Below are 17,967 nucleotides of genomic sequence, written 5' to 3'. Positions count from 1 at the left end.
ACTCTGGACATTTCTAAAGCAAATTCTAGTTTTTAAAATTACAGTAACAAAGTGCATCTTTCTGAAGTCATTTTGCTCATCTGTAAAATGGGGATAATGGTACATACTTGAGAGCTGATGAAGCTCAAAGGAGAGGTTTCCTAAGTAACAGTGCAGAGTAACATTTAATGAACAATATTGTTTTGCAGTCACAATAAGGAGTCAAATAACATAAACAAATCACTTTGCCTTTTCCCTTTCCTTATTAAAATGACTTCCTAAGTGAGGTGATAGGTGGCAGAAGTGTTTGGAAACAAAAGGATCCTTTTCTAAATTAATGGCACATTGTCTAAGGGGTAGGGGTAAAAGAAAGTATGGGTAATTAATTATGAGCAATAACGGTTCCTTTCTCTTTGGAGCTCTGAGTCTTAGCCTTCTTAAAAGAATTCTGCTTGTCTTATGTAGCATATGAAAATATGAACATTATTGATATTGGGAAAACACACTGATAAGTTTTTAAATCATATAATTATTTGATATTCTTAAGGAAGATCTATGTAATAATGGATCACCAGAGGGGTGTTTGGGTGGCTCAGTCAGTTAAGTGTGGCACTCTTGATTTTGGCTCAGGTCATGATCTCAAGGTCATGAGATAGAGCCCTGTGGCTGGCTTCACTTGCTGAGTGTGGATTCTCTCCTTCCTGCTCCCCATGCCCCTCGCCCACTTGTGTGCCTGCATTCTCTCTGTGTTGATAAAAAAAATAGATTTCCAGAAAAATACTATAAAATATATGCAAATTGGTATCTTTTGTGATAAATTTAGTTTACAAAAGCAAAATGATTTCAAAAAATACACAGTAAGATTTATTCCTAAAATCTATTTTCTTTTAACTGAATGATTAGCTCAGTAAACATTTTGATGCAACGTTTTTCCCATCGAAGCACAAACCTGAATTTAATGTTGAACAGATTAATTGAGAAACGGGAAGCACTTGGAGCGGATCAAAGAGTTTCAAAGTTCTCTTCTTTCAGTTTCTAGTCCAAATGCGCAAGGGGCTTTGTAAAATCCATGCCCTTGAGATTCCAGTTGGCTAACGAGGAGGATAGATGAATCCCAGCATACTTTAAATAGACCAGGGTTGCTAATGAAAAAGAGTTGAAAAGTTTATCTTAACTTCAGCCTCAAGCTCATGATTTATATAACTTCTCAAAACCAATACCAGGAACTTGCAGTCTAAAGCTTACATAGTATCAAGTAGCTCCAAGTGGGAGTGGGGGGAGGGACAGGGAAGAACCCAGTGGCAGAGAAAATAAAAATATTGAAAAGAAGAGTAGGTTATCGGCATATTAGAATGGCATGAAAACTAGGAGACAAGTGAAAAATAAAATAATTCAAGGATACACAGAACACTGCTTTTCCCCCTCCCCCATTTTCTTAGTATTACTGCCTTTAACATTTGACTTACCACCTATCAAGAGTTTCCGTTCAGAAACAGGTGTTGGAGCCACTTTGGTAAGTTTGGGAAAGAAGGGGAAATAAACCTGAGGCTGATTGTGAATCGTTAACAGATGAGATACAGAAAGCTATTACTCCTAATGTTGTGATATATATTTTCACTTTTATATGAACTTCTGGCCCTGAGTTATTTTTGACTGATGTGAAGTTGAACACCTGCTGCCAGAATCAAGGCAAGAATCAAGGTGGGTTCATATTTCTGTATTTGAAATTCACCTTCAGATCTCAGATTCTATTTGGCATATACACATACTTCTCCCCACTTGGATAAAATAAGGAAATGTGAAGGCTGTGGAGATTTAGGGAATAGGAGTTGGGGAAGACCTGATAAGGAAATGGAGAACAGCTCCATAGGAGGCCTGAGTGAAGCTCTAAGTTTGCCTTCAGGTGATGCATATTTTCAGTCTTAGAGTTCCTGCTTGAGCTTTTTGTTCCCAACAAGTTCTCAATAAATATTTGCTAACTGGTTAACACTTTACCAAAATAAAGAGCATTCTAGGAAAAAAGAAAAGCATATTTTTTTTTCTGTTGAACACTCTCTTTTTATATGATAGGTCTATTTTATTTTATTGCTTTTGAAATATTTATTTGAGGGGCACCTGTGTGGCTCAGTCGGTTGGGTGTCCGACTTCGGCTCAGGTCGTGATCTCAGAGTTTGTGAGTTTGAGCTCCATATAGGGCTCTGTGCTGACAGCTCAGAACCTGGAGCCTGCTTCAGATTCTGTGTATCCCTCTCTCTCTGCTCCTCCCCTGCTCATGCTCTGTCTCTCTCTGTCTCAAAAATAAATAAAAACATTAAAAAAAATAAATGTTTATTTGAGAGAAAGCATGGTGGGGGGTGGGGGGGAAAGGAGGGGCACAGAGAGACTAAGACAGAGAATCCCAAGCAGGCTCTGCACTGTCAGTGCATAGCCCACTGCCGGGCCAGATTCCACAAACCATGAGATCATGACCTCAGCCAGAATCAAGAGTCAGATGCTTAAATGACTGAGCCATCCAGGCACCCCAACAGGCCCATTTTAAATCATTGTAAATACATTTTTTTCCTTCCAATCTTATACTCACCAATTCCATCAAAATTGATCCTATAATGACTGCAGCAGGGAATGGGATATCAAGAATGTATACTTGTGCATGATGGATAATAAAAACTCAGTATGTCTGCTTTTTATTTTTTATTTATGTAAAAAATGTTTTTAATGTTTACTTATTTTTGAGAGAGAGAGAGAGAGAGAGAGAGAGACAGAGTGTGAGGGGGGAGGGGCAGAGAGAGAGGGAGACACAGAATCTGAAGCAGGCTCCAGGCTCCTAGCTATCAGCACAGAGCAGGACTCAGCGCTTGAACCCATTAACTGTGAGATCATGACCTGAGCCGAATCAGACGCTTAACTGAGCCACCCAGGCATCCCATCTCTACTTTTAAATCAACCTACAGATGAATACATATCTATTTAATTCAACTGAAGTGAAATCCTTCATGGAAGAGAACGCTAAATATGGCACAGCCCTTGGCAGCTTCCGACATGAGAAAGGAAGAGGGAAACAGACAAGTGGATGTCAAAATTGAAGATGGAAATGAAAATGCTGGCAGCTTTGTGCCAGCACCAGGTGGTTGGCAGATGTGACTATGTCGCCACCTGGGGGCATGAATCACCGCCGAAGGAAGTCTCCTCATCCCCACCATCTGTCAAGGCAACGTTGGCAGTGCAGCTGGTGCCTGCGAGAGGCTGGGGGGCACACAGAGGCCGAGCTGCACTGGCATCTATTCTGCATCTCCATCCTGCCTCTACTGTTGCCACTGCTCAAACACTGAAGATCTAGAAGGCTTCTGGACTCAGCATGTATTGTATGTTTGACAATAATTGGGATGCTAATAAGAGTGGAGATGGGGAGGGGCGCCTGGGTGGCTCAGTTGGTTGAGCATCAGACTTCGGCTCAGGTCATGATCTCGAGGACTGTGGGTTCGAGCCCCGCGTCGGGCTCTGTGCTGACAGCTCGGAGCCTGGAGCCTGGAGCCTGTTTCAGATTCTGTGTCTCCTTCTCTCTCTGACCCTCCCCCATTCATGCTCTGTCTCTCTCTGTCTCAAAAATAAATAAACGTTAAAAAAAATTAAGAAAGAAAAGAGTGGAGATGGGAAGGGTAGACAAGTCAGCAGCACTAAGAAGTGGTAACAGATACCTGTATTGTCCCTTAGGACACTATTTTGCCCACTTGCCTTGTAATATCCATAATCACAGAGATACGCCTTCAATAATCAAGCACAAAGGAGAGCTTAAGTGTACAATTTCCTGCAGAATTTAGCAGTCCCTTCTTACAGACATCCCTAGGGTAAGAACTTTGAAGGGGACTTGCAGTGACTCAGAAAGCAAGTGGTAGGGAAAGAAAGGCAACTTGGCCACATAATTCAAATGTGTTGATGCCTTCCTTCTCCTATACATATCTCATCACCATGGCTGAAATAGAGCTATCGCTATTTTACTGGCTCTTTGCAACTCATCTTGGTATATTTTACCTGCTTAAAAATATTTTGTGTTGGGTGCAGAGAGGTAAAGAGGGAAGACACCAGTCTCTTTCTAGGACCACGTCTGGCTTAGGCCATTCCCTCAAGAACAAGACAGTACCAGGTGAGGGCTTAACAAGACTGGCAGCATGACAGGCAATCTGGGCAATCCAAGCCATTAGAAAGGACCCTTGTCTTCTGGGTCCTCTTCCTGGAAGAAGGAACTGCCCAGGCCTGATCTGAAAATGCAACCACGTGAAACCAGAGTAGCCCCGAAATGGAGCTGCTGACTGGAGGAGATGGGCTCCAGCTTTCTTATGTTAGAAACAGTGGGACTTTATAGTTTCCCTTTCGAGGGAGCATTCCATTCTGTTGTTTGGACTATCAGTTCACACACTTGGGGATTTTATTCCTATTGTTCTTCGTCTATTACTAGGCACAATGGGTTCAACTCTTAGATTCAGAAATAGCTCTGACAAAGTTGCTTTATGCCAAGTCTGTATGGGTCAAATGACATAAATAACCACACAATTACATGGTGGTGCTCATGGCAGACAGCTTCTGTACTCAGCAGGCTGACACCACAGAGATAAGGGCTGCTGCTGGCATCAAGAACCCTCAGCATTTTTTTTTCTACTGGCTGATATCCAGTGACCTGTGAGCAAGCAATTAGAAGAAACATTTCCCCAACACAGTGCTACTCAGAGGGAGCTAGCAAAGTGGTGGAAGACTGGGATGAAAGCCTGAACGGGCTCTTACTGACCAAACATCAGCAAACTAAGTTTGGCCCAGAATGAGCATACAGCAGACGTAAGCTGAACGGCGGATCAAACGTGTTCATGGTGTCAGCCAGAACTTTGCCCACTATCTTCTATATCACCCCAACAGCTGAGAAGCCTTGGGTTCACGTGGAAAGAGAGCTGCTCCAGATCTGGACAAAAGTTAACTTAAATCTTAAGGACAGTATGCCAGTAGTGTAACTCAGGACATGGGACTTCATTATTCATGGCCTCAGTGTCCATATCTGTTGAATAAAGAAAATAATATCAGTATTCTGAGAGATGTTGAGAGGATTATGTTTAAAAATACAACGCAAGTAGGGGCACCTGGGTGGCTCAGTCTGTTAAGCATTGAACTCTTGATATTGGCTCAGGTCATGATCTCAAGTTTCATGAGACTGAGCACCGTGTTGAACTCCATGCTGAGTGTGGAGCCTGTGTGGGATTCTTCCTCTCTCTGTCTGCCCCTCCCCTGCTCATGCTCTCTCTCTCTCTCTCATTCTCTCAACATAAATAAATAAACTTTAAAAAATAAAAAAATAAAAGGATAATGCAAGAAAAATGCATAGAATGATATTGAGTGGACAGAAGATGATCACTAGGATTGAACTGTTATTGGAGTGATGCTTAAACAGGAAACTCGCAGCTATCCAAATAAGGTAATGGTGGTAACATACGTATATGATGCTTCAAGTTGCATTCATGCTGTGTTGCCCTTCAATCTTAAAGGAGTTTTAAATAATAGACACTGCACAGACAGGAAAACACTCTTAATTTCACTAATATAATTCCAATAAATCTTCAGTCAGGAAATACTGCAGTGCCTGAAAAAAAAATCATAGGAAAGCCTAATGCAAAGTCACAGAACAGAACTTAAATGCACTTATCTTAATTTTAGTACAGTATGTGTGTATGTAATTAAGGTCACATGAGATCTCTGCATTTCCTTGTTTCATCAGCATAATTCCGTGAGTATTACAGAGAATGCCACTTCATCCCTGGGTAGTCGCCTCACAACTCGGGCTCTTTTTCAGTTGTCTAAGCTAAACAGATGAGCAGACACTGATTTCTTTTCTTCATTAATGAAATAATTAACAATTATTAGTTTGCAGTAGATCTTTCCAAATGACTATCTTTACTGCATGATGATATATTTACTGCTCAGGAAAATAAAACCCGCTGAAAAAGTAAGCCACATGATGTAGGAAAATAAGCTATTAAAGTAAGGGTTTATGAAGGCTGAGAAAATATTAGAGCAGAGATCAATTCTGAATTGCTGGCCCTGTCAAGATTTTTAACGTCTAAAAGTGCCAGTAATTCCTTTCTAATGAGTCTCACATTATTAAGATTATATGTTATGGTCAAGGAGAGTGCCATCATATTTGTCACAACATTAAGCAATGTCATCTATTTTTGAGGCTCCCCAAGTGTCCTCTCTAAAAGAGACTATTACCCTGTACAAAACCCATCGCTAAGGCAAATGCTGTATGGCCTCCTGGCAATTAGTTCCAAATAATGGTAGCAACTTACAACAGCTTTCAAATCAACTTTGATGCAATTTTTGGTCCTATTGTGCGAAAAAAGAAAACGAGAGTGTAGAACAATATGTACAATATGCTACATTTTGTGAGAACCCAAATTAACCCCAATTAAAGGCAGTTTCTGACCTGTTCTTGGTTCAGTTTGATCACAAAGCTGAAGAGATTGAGGAAGAATGCTTCTCCTGGAATGTAAGTTATTGAATAAAGAAGCCACTCATTTTAATCAGTTGTGAAGGCCAGGATTTAAAGCGTAACAAAACAAACAATATGCCTATAATCCCTTGTTAACTTTTCCAGTCTCTATAATAAGCACATTTTGGTGAGTATGACCCCTAAGAATTATATCAAGTATCACTGAAAGGAAACAACACAAACTTTTCAGTGTTTTTGAAAAAGACTACTGTTATACCTGTGTTTTATTATAAATAACCAGGTTCTGTCATAGTTTATCTTCTTGCCAGCAAATGAAGGACATCGTTTCATAAAGCTTCTAAAATGTACATGAATATTTAATTAAATCATATTTCCTTGAGAAAATAAAGTTCATTCGCATTTATAGCAGACAGTTGTGAGGAGTACATAATTGTCAGAAGACCAGGGTAGCCCGTACCGGTTGCTTGTGGAACAAAACTCCTCAATTTTTAAAACTTTTTTTAAAAAATAAACATACAATCATAAGTGTTCATTTACTTTAAAAATTCTAAAGATGAAGAAAATTATTGTCTATATTTTTAAGTCCTTGTATAAATTACAAAACTCAAGTTTATGTTACAGAGTCCCTTCCCCATAGGAAGCATAAAGCACTTTTGTGGTACCTTTCACCAGTAAATATTTGTATCACATTGAATTTAACAAACGAAATAAAAGTCGATATTGCATCTTTAAGCCCCAAGAGAACATTCTTCTAAGCTGTCTCTCACGATGAATGAGCTTCAAAAGTCATTTGATTGCCACGATTTAACTCAATCTCGAATAAAGATATATAAAAGTAATACATAATTGACTTCAGTAGAAATCTGAAATATCAGTGAACTGCAGACTCTTCTTGCTTGAGGTCAACAAACACTCTTTGGAAGATAACCAAGAGTAGTTTAAGACCAGGATAACAAAATAAAATTATAACAATAATAATTATAATAATAAAAATAACAATAATAAAATAAAAATAACAACAACCAACAATGAGGTAAACTCCCCTTTAAAAAGGCAATATGTGTTGCCTGGACTGTCAGGAGAGAGTTCGATTATACCTGACACCCAAATGTTTTTCCAACCAGAGTTCAGCCAGTTGCATGGTTGAGGCAAAAGTACTTGCCTTGGATCCTAAACACATCTTATACTGCTTAGGGTCCAAGTTAGGGTCACAATGGACTGGATGGAAAATATGCACCACTCCTACTTCTTGGCTTCTGAAGGGCCTTAAGCCAGATAGAATGACTTTATTGTAGAGATCTACATCTTCCAGTCCCCAGCCTTGTATTGAGGTATCAAATCCACCTGCACCCAGCAGATCACTTTTATAAATACAGGTAATTCCATAGCCGTAGTCTCTCCAAAATCCAGTCTTCTTTGAGAAGACAAAGTCATCATCAGTGGGAGGATTTCCCCCATTGGTTACCTTTGGGTCATACTGGCTAAAGATGATGGGGTAGTACACCTGTTGTCCCTGAATTGTATTGTCTCTACATCGTTGGAGAAAGTCTCCTCTGAAGATCAAGTCAACATCACAAAATAGCAGCAAAGTATCATTGTCAAACTGGGAAGAGGCCATTTCAAGACCAAGACCTCTGGAAAACTCTCCCTTCATTGGGATCAGGGTCATTTCTGCTTTAGGGTACTTATTCTGATATTCCTTGATCAGCTCAATATGCTTGTTGGAATCTTGGCCAGAATCCCTACTGAAAAGGGTGATGACCAGCTTTACATTCTGCTTTGGAATAAGACAAGTTTTTTCAAAGTTGTCCATGAATCGCAAGAAAATGTCATACCTTCCAATGAGAGGAACAAGAATGTGTATTTTCTTTTCATTGTGCCCTCCCATGTCTTTGGCACCTTGAAAAGAAGATAGTATCTTTAAAGAATTAGATATAAAGGAGAACGACTGAGTGTCACTGTTAATGCTCTCAACAAGCCTGTTGACATCTAGCTCTTCAGTTTCTCTAAAGAAAGGCTTGCTGAACAACTGCTGAAGATAGGCATGACGTCTCACTGGCACAGTCAGTTTCCTCCCCTTGTGTCTTTTATATAAGAGGAGTAAATCCAAAATGTACTCCACCCCATGCATGGGATCAACCCTGCGGTAGCCATACTGAATTTCTTTGAAGTCAATGAGCCGTCCCCTACTCTTGGCATTTTCATTGATCATCTCCATCACCTGTAGGACTGTGTCATCCAGTGCTGTTCTTAGGATGCTGTTGATGCTCTGTCGAGGAGGCTGGTTCTCAGATGCTGAGTAAAGGAGCTTCCCTGTCAGGAACTCCCATTCTATCACTTCATCTCTCTCCCGAGGCTGGAAGTGGTTGAAAGAAGGCATCACTCCCAGCTGCTGGTCCTCTTTACTCACTTCACTGTTACTGAGCTTGCTCATCAGAGCACTCTCCCGGTGGAGCTGGATGGTGCGGTAGCGAAGTTCAGAAATTTTGCGGCTGAGCATGTAATTGTGAAGCCTGTATTGGTAGGCAGGCCTTTTGTTGGGATGCAGTGTTATGGCTGCATGGATTTTGCTGTTGTGAAGGTCCTGGATATAACCCTTCCGATTATGTTCGTAATTTTCATGGAACAGTTGTTGCATCTGAAAAGTAAAAGAAATCAAGAAGTTACAAAAAATTTAAAAATAAATAAAGCAATAAGTGAAAACCTTTAAACTTAAATTAAAATATTTAATGAAATTAGTTAGAAGATGAATTGTCAAATTTATATATAAAAGAAATGAAAACAGTTTTAAAATGTCAAATTCACACGCTCAAACACTGTAACCTAACCTCCCGTTATACACATATACTGCACACTAAAGTCCAGCTGTGTATTCCAAAGTAATGAATCTTTGTCCTTCTATTTCTTTTGAAGTCAACCCAAAACATCAAAGAAAATATGAATTGAATATATCCAAAACCCATAAAGGATCATTGTGAGGGACATGCAGTGTGGATAGATCATGGGCTTTTACAAAATAGAGGGTTAACCTTGAGGAGTAAACCCCATGACTTGTTGCTTGGAATGGCCATACCAGCCCCAAAGGAGACCTAAGTTTTACTGAGCATTCTGATATACCATGTTTACAGAGTAAGTTCTTTTTTTCTTAATTTGCTTTAATGCTTATTTATTTTTGAGAGAGAGCATGTATGTGTGCATGAGTGGGAGAGGGGCAGAGAGAGAGAGAGAGAGAGAGAGAGATAAAGGGTCTGAAGCAGGCCCCAAGCTGACAGTAGAGACACCGACGTGGGGCTTGAACTCACGAACTGCGAGATCATGACCTGAGCTGAATGAAGTCAGACGCCCAACTGAGTGAACCACCCAGGAACGCTCGGAGTAAGTTCTTGTTAAGGTAATGTGGAACAGAAATTATATTGATCTACACTACTGATCTAAAGGATCATGTTCCAAATTAGACATGTTTCACATCCTTACGAGCCAGAAGGTTTCTATGCTGGTGTATGACAAGTTCACTACTTCAAATAGAAACAAAATGGGGAAAAATCTAGAGTTATGAGATCATACTGCAAACTGCCAGCTGACTCCTTCTTCTCTGTCAATAAAGAAACCTCCATTACACTTGTTCAAGAGAAGTACCAGTGGAGAAGAAAAAGGAGGGGGTGGAGGAAGAACAGAAGGAGAACTACCAGTGGCAGCAGCGACAGGAGATAGCTGTAAGTATATTGATGAATAAAGAGGAAAAGAATATTGCAAACTTATGAATACATATCTAAAGCGAGTGAAAATTACAGACAAGTCAAAGAAATTAAAAAAAATACAATCTCTATAAATAAGAATTCAAGAAATAGATACATGAGCTTAAAGAAAAGAACTAAAATGAAAGATAATCACATTACAAGAACCCAAGAAAGAGATTTGTGGAAAACTCAGGAGAAAGATACTTGAGAAAATTTAGCCGAATAATGGAAACATAAAAGAGGGGATAAGAAGTTTGGAGATATAAGTCTTTGTGTATACATGCATACACATATATAAATATAAATATTTATACGCATTTAAACGCTTGAATATATGTTCAGTACACATAGATATACATTTAAGATAAAATTATATATGTGAAATATACCTGAGGGACATGTTTCCCTGAAAATAGAGGCAGATATATAACTATGTGTCATTAGGCCAAGAGAAAAAAAGAGAAGAATGAACAAACAAAACCCACTTTGGCTCTAAGTGGGAAAAGAACAAGTCTTGTCACAACATTTTCCATAGCAACATCAGTGCTGAAAAAACAGTAGAGTACAGCCTAGGAAGACCTCAAGGAAGCAAATTAATGACTAATTATTTTTTAGTCAATCAAGGTAGGGGCTCAAGTTTACTGCAAAAAATAACTAGCTCCTAACTTGTAAAAGAACTTGTGGCAGAATAGCAGTGATAAATTCTCGGATGCTCCTCCCATCGAGAGACGGGTCTTTGTCCCTTTCTCTTGGACCCCAGTGATTCTGTCACTACTTTAACTAAGAGACCACACTAGAAACAACACTGCACCCGTTTCTAGATTGGCAGCTTCCACTTGTTGTCTGTTGGAACTCCCACTCTGCAGAAGCCAACTGCCAAGTCACAAGTCTGAGTTAGTTTCCTTGTTTCGGGCCAGGATCTTCAGTAAAACGTGGTATAGCACAACCTTGTTCCGATCCCAGACACAGAGAAGAAGTTGTCATTTTCTCTCTTTAAGACATTAAGTAAGTTCCTTTCTATTTCTAGTTTGGTAAGAGCTTTCATCATGAATGACATTTCAAGTTGATCCAAGGTTTTTTTTTTCCTGCATCCATTGAGAAGACTGTGTGATATCTTTCTTTCTTTCTTTCTTCTGTTATGGTGAATCACTAATTGAAATTCCAATATTAAACAACCATTTTATCCACTGAGTAAACCCATCATCATCCTGATATATCATCCTCTTTATATACAGCTGGATTATATTTGCAAATGTTTGTTCAAAATATACTGTGAAATACCAATTCTCAATTGGATATATAGGTTCAATGCAATTCAATACAAATCCCACCCTTTATTAAAAAGAAAATAACAGGATGATTCTAAAATTTACACAGAAATGAGGGGTGCCTGGTTAACTCAGTCAGTTAAGCGTCCGACTTTGGCTCAGGTCATGATCTCACTGTTCGTGCGTTCAAGCCCCACGTTGGGCTCTGTGCTGACAACTCAGAGCATTTCGATTCCGTGCTTTGGATTCTGTGTTTCTCCCTCTCTCTTCCCCTCCCCTGCTCATGCTCTGTCTCTCTTTCTCTCAAAAATTAATAAACATTTAAAAAATAATAAAAATATACAATTTATAGAGAAATGAAAAGCCAAGTATATTTATGACAATGTTAAAAAAAGATATACTGCAGATTAAAAAGTTATAGAAATTTAGACAGTATGATCCTGATACAAAGATAAACAAATAGAACAAAAGACCAAAATAATCCATAAATAAACCTACCACATGATTTACAATATCACATAATTTACAACAAATAAAGACACTGAAGAGTGGAGAAAGGATGGTCTTTTCTGTCAATAATGCAAGGATAGTTGGATATTCATGTGGAAAAAAGGAAAAACTGGTCCCCTTCCTCCCCCTGCCCCCACATGGAAAATATATCCCAGATGGATTGTTGTTATAAATATAAAAGTTTACCCAATAAAATATCTGCATGACTTTTGACTTGTGTGAAGAACTCTTAAATATGACACAAGGTACCAACTATAAAAACAGATTGATGAACTGGACTACATTAAAATTAATAATTCTGTTCCTCAAAAACATCATTATAAGATTATAAAGGGTAAATTATGTACATTTGAAAAAAAAAGAATTCACACACACATACACACACACACACACACACACAAACACACACACAAAGAGGTAAACTACAGAATGGGAGAAGACATTTTTTAACAGATCATACCAAAAGGACTAATACCCAGAATATGTAATAAACCTATACAAATTAGTAAGCAAGAAGGACAAACCCAGCTGCAAAATGGAAAAAAAAAAAAACAAAAAAAAACCAAAAAACAACAACAAACCCTTAATGGGCACTTCACAAAAGAGAATATGCAAATACCCAATTAACATACAAAAACATTCTCTATCTCATTCATCATCAGAGTAATGCAATTTAAAGTAATGATGTGATAACATTACAGACCTATAAGAATGGCTAAAACTAATCAGACTGATAATGTATTGTTAGGATTTGGAACTCTCATACATGTGTGATGAGGTTGTAACTTGGTTCAACCAGTATGGAAAATGTATCAAGTAAAATGACCCCACACATTTCCTATGACTCAGTAATTCTACTCTTAGATATATACCCAATATAAATACAACCATCCATACACCTAAAATATATATATAAGAATTTTCATAGAAGCATTATTCAAAATACTCCCAACTGAAACCAACCCAAATGTGTATCAAGAGTAGCATAAATTAATGTCACATATTCATATAATAACAAATAAAACATCAATTAAAATAAATATACTACTACAACAATATGGACAAATCTCACAAACAAGTGAAACAAGACATACACAAAAGAATATGTTTTGTTTGACTCTATTTACATGGAATTCAGACACAGGTAAAGTTAACCTATACTATTAGCTGTTAGAATAGTAATAAAAATTCAAGAAAGAGGACAGGGAGCTGTTAATGCTCTATTTGTCGATCTAGTTCATGGTGACATGTACATATTCTATTTGTGAGCATTCATTGAAATATTACTTAAGATATGTTTGTCTGTTATATTCCAATTAATAAAAGATTTTATTTGAAACTGTGATATACATGTATGTAGAATTAGGTAGGATTTTCTGATATGTATGTACATAAATATGTGTGGATATGTGGCTGGAGGGGAGGAAAGGAGGGTGGGGAAGACAGAGAGACAGAAAGAAAGAGAGAATATAAATCATAGAAGTTTTCCTATAGAAGGTCACCTAAAAGCGGTAGGACCCATACTATAGGAGATTCTTTATCTCCAGTAAAACTGAGATACTCAGATTTTCAAATCACCATGATATGACTTTGAAGAATATAACAGCAGATACTTTGAGAAGGATTTTGGACTCAAGACATAGTTTAACTGCATCCATTTTCTTTTCTCAAAACACATGATAATTTTTATTTAACATTCTGATTGATGATAAATCAAACTGAATCCATAATTTACAGTGAGCTGTTGTATCTCTACTTCTGTGGTATTAATATTTTGTACCTGAAATTGCTTTCAATATTTTACTGTATTTAACTTTCCATGCTTTTTTTTGTTTGTATGGAAGAAGGCAAAAAAAATATTTCTGATCATATATGAAAGACTAATTATACCACCTGTAAAAGGTATTGGCTATATGAAACTATTCTTTCTTAAGGCATGCTTTACAGTACTAAGAAGAAGGGGCAATGTTAAATTAAACAGGAAACAATGTTCAGAGGCAAACTGGGAAATTGCTGACTTAATCTTGCTCTTTTCGTGCTATTAAAGTGATTAATACAGCACAATTTGATAAAGGTGACATTTTGTTATAAAACAAATACTATCTAAGTATTGAAATGTTTAACTAACTCATATCACTCACATCATTATAGCCCAAGCTGTATCCATGGTGCTTATCTTTCTAATGTAATCCTTTGCAGAAATATTACAAAGACCATGATGGAGGCAATCCTTGGAAACCATGTATTCAGACACATTCCAGGAAGTACAGTAATGATGAAAGCATCTTGAATTCGTGCCACATTTTCCATGAAGAAACATAGAACATATCCAAATTTCCTATTTTTATATGTAGGGAGAAGGTCCAAGCTATACAGCATAAATGTGAGAACATTTAAGAACCTGGCTATGGAGTTAGCCAGATTGGGATTTGAAGACTGGCTCTACCTTTCTAAGCCATTTCCTAGCCAACCTGTCTAAATCTCAGCCTCCCTATCTATAAAAGAGAAAATGTTAACTGCCACACTGTATATTAAAATGTTGCTCTATAAGAAAAATATATACACAATGCTTAACATTGTGTCTGGCATATGGAAAACACTCAGTAAATGGCAACTGTACATAAGTAACAGTTCAAGGATTTGCCAATCTCCTCCTGAGGCTGTTCTTTTTAGCTAGGAATTTTCATAGAAGGAGAGTGGCACCCTTTCATTGGCTTGCCTCATCTTTGCTCATCTCTGGAAACGCTTGCAAATAGTTACAATTTGGCTGCATACACTCAGTGCTTCAATACATCTAACATGCCACTGAGGCATCCTCTCCTAACAAGAGTCCTCCTAACAAAAGACAAGTTGTTGAGGAAATTTCAGGAAACCAAGGTTCATGCTTAAGTGATTTAACCCTGAGTCAACTGAGATATAAGAGATCACAACTACAACCAGAATAAACAGCTGGTTTTATTATTTATCACATTAAATTGTGAATGTAGCAAAATGGTTTTAAGAAAAAGTATAAAATTTACTTTTAAAATTATATTAGCTTGTTTGAAATAATTCAGGAAGTCCAATGCAGACGGGCTGCTGCTTCTTTCTAGAACTTCCAATTGATTTCTCGCTACTTCCAGAGATTGATACGGGAAGGGGAAAAGCATTCCACACCAACAAAATCACAGCAACAATTAACATCAGTGGGTCCTGACAGACCTCAATGCTTCAACTGTCCCCTCCAACAAATCTCACCCTCTGATAAGAAAATTACCTAAGAAGCTATAGAAAACTCTATTATAAAAATCAGAGAGAAGAACAGATGCCAAGATACAGTTGTATATTATTATTAGTCTCCTACTATATTAACCTTCCATTTCCCCCCTTAGATTTATGAATAATGAAAACATAGCATAGATAATTTTTGGAATGATCATAGCCATATCAGTAAAGGACTTACATTTCAGCAAATACATTTTCAAAGAACGCAAATAGGCACAACAAAGTCGCTTTTGGAGCATCGCAATGTTCAGAAAACTAGACTTGTTAATGGTTGCACAACTGTATAAATTTACTAACTATTACTAATCTGTACATGTACAGGGGAGACTTTGGTAGAATGTACGTTAGACCTTGATAAGACTTTTTAAAAGACATAGCAAATATTAAAAATCATATACAGCCAACTCCATCTTTAAAAAGCAAAAAGACCAGAACAGTACGTAGTCACCAAAATATGTGTGAGTTTTCCAAAAGCTGAGATTGAGCAGGGGCATCTGGAAGCAACTGGGGACAAAAGGCCAAACACAGCAATGTCAGGGGCAAAAGGGTTCAAAGGACAGTAGATCTCTGAAATAACCAGGAAAGACACGCTGCCTGACAATGTAGGGTATCAAACCTACCCTGTGTAGACAATTATGGGTGCAGGAGCTGAGGTGATTGGGGAGGGCCGAATAAGCCCCGGATGGAAACGGTTTGTTTCAGAGAAGAGAAGGAGCTACAGAAGTCAAAGAATTAAGTCATGAAGTCACGTTTAAAAAAATTTTTTTAAAAGTTGATTTATGTATTTTGAGAGCAAGCACATGAGCTTGAGCCAGGGAGGGGGAGAGAGAGGTAGAGAGGAAGAATCCCTAGCAGGCTCTGCGTAGTCAGGGCAGAACCCGTAGAAGGGCGTGGACTCACGAACTGTGAGATCACGACCTGAGCAAAAGTCAGGTCACTTAACAAAAGTAACGACACTTAACTGACTGAGCCACCCAGGTGCCCCTAAGCCATGTTTTCAAGAAGCAAGTTTACCGTGAGGTAGTAGAGAGGATCAAAGCCTTTTCTCCATTGAAATCAATAAGCCTAGAACACTAACAAGCATCCCTGCCAAAATATCTATGGTGAAGAGCTTGTCCAGGGAAAAGGAATTTTTCCAGAGATAAGTATGTTTTCCAAAAAAGGAACACAGTACACATTACCCCAAAGTTTCCATATTAAAAAACAAACAAACAAACACTAGATGAAAAACTAGCCTCTGCCCTCTTCTCCACACACCCTCCTGAAAAACAGAAGCCACGGAACTGGGGGAAACATTAAGCAAGTGCTTTAAAAACATGAGAAACAATTTCCTCTATCTTTGAAAACAACAAAGGAGAAATAAAATATCTCAGAGATGTGACAGGGAGATGAAATGTCAGTTCACAGAACTAAGAAAGAAAGAAAGCTTAAAAAGTAAACCATGAAAAAATCAGGAGGAAAGGAAAAGAAGAGACATCATGGGGAGTTCAGTAAGGGACAGAAAAGATAGAAAGTAGGAAAGCTTAGGGGTATCTTGCTGGTTCAAGTCGGTGGAGAGTGCAACTCGCTCTCGAGTTTGTGAGTTTGAGCCCCTGTGGGGTATAGAGATTACGAAAAATAAAATCTTAGGGGCACCTGAGTGGCTCTGTTGGTTAAGTGACCAATTCTTGATTTTTGCTTCAGGGCATGATCTCACAGTTTGTGAGTTTGAGCCCCACAGTGAGCGCAGAGCCTGCTTGGGATTCTCCCTCTCTCTCCTCCCCTCCCTCCCTTGGTTGCTCTCTCTCAAAATAAATAAACATTTAAAGAAAAGCAAAATCTTTTTTTAAAAAAGCAAGAAAGCTTAAAAAATGGAATATAAATAGTTACAAAGGATTAGAGAAATTAACATGCCTAGAAGAGTACTAGGTATATAGTAATTGCCATTAACAAGAGTATTAATAATCATTAGGTATTATTACTGTAGTTATTTGTTTTTACTATTATTATTAGTGTAGGTATTGAAAAAGTGAGCAAATGAGAATGGCCTTAAGTTTTCCTTAAAAATTAATTCAAGTATGCTCAGTGTAGCCATCGTTTGACTTCATATCATCATCTAAAAACTAAAAAGCCAAATTGTCTTTATGAGGTCTCTGTCGAAACAAAGGAGAACGTGAAGGCCATGCCATTATCAGAAACCTGTTCATGAACATCTTTCCTGTTCTCTATTAAGAACGTGGCTGCATTAATTTTTTCTCCTCCAAGGAGAAAATTTCCTTACTTTGTGTAAAGAGGCTCTTTCAATTTAGTGCAAATTCTTTTGTTCTCCTTATCCTGCTCCATTTTTTGTTATAAGAAAGGATCTTCTAACTTAGAAATTTTTCTTTGAATCTCTTCCTACAAATGAGATTCAGGAGAATTTGTAGGAGAAAAAAAAGTCATTCTTGTTCTAGGAAGTACAGACTCTCTGTAAATCAGAATAATGTATGGATGTGAACAAGAAATAATAAATCATTAAAGTGGTATAAAATATAATGGCAAACGTGTACCTAAGAGTTGGTTAATTTGCTTTGCAAATGTTTAAACTCATTTTATTCTCTATGATGTAGTGATGCAATACTACATAACTAAATGAGGAGTCTTATTACCCTCAATGAAAATGCCTTATGATCTTTCTTTTATTTTATAAAACCAGTAAATATGAAGGTAATAGGCAAAATAGTGGGTTTTCAAATTAACA

General features: G+C 37.8%; 1 protein-coding gene across 1 annotated transcript in view; it reads right to left on the bottom strand.

Annotated features, from left to right (window-relative positions):
- Positions 1-6,269: 6,269 nt before the first annotated feature.
- The window catches only part of CHSY3 (chondroitin sulfate synthase 3), a 282,663-nt gene continuing 270,965 nt past the window's right edge, over positions 6,270-17,967 (bottom strand). The window contains exon 3 of the mRNA XM_047875214.1: positions 6,270-9,107. Coding sequence (XP_047731170.1) covers positions 7,545-9,107 — 1,563 coding nt within the window. The 3' untranslated portion in view covers positions 6,270-7,544. The remainder of the gene's footprint in view (positions 9,108-17,967) is intronic.

The sequence above is a fragment of the Prionailurus viverrinus genome, chromosome A1 (assembly GCF_022837055.1).
Source record: "Prionailurus viverrinus isolate Anna chromosome A1, UM_Priviv_1.0, whole genome shotgun sequence".
NCBI lineage: Eukaryota > Metazoa > Chordata > Mammalia > Carnivora > Felidae > Prionailurus > Prionailurus viverrinus.
Note: the sequence above shows the minus strand (reverse complement) of the source record. Positions and strands in the feature narration are given on the sequence as shown.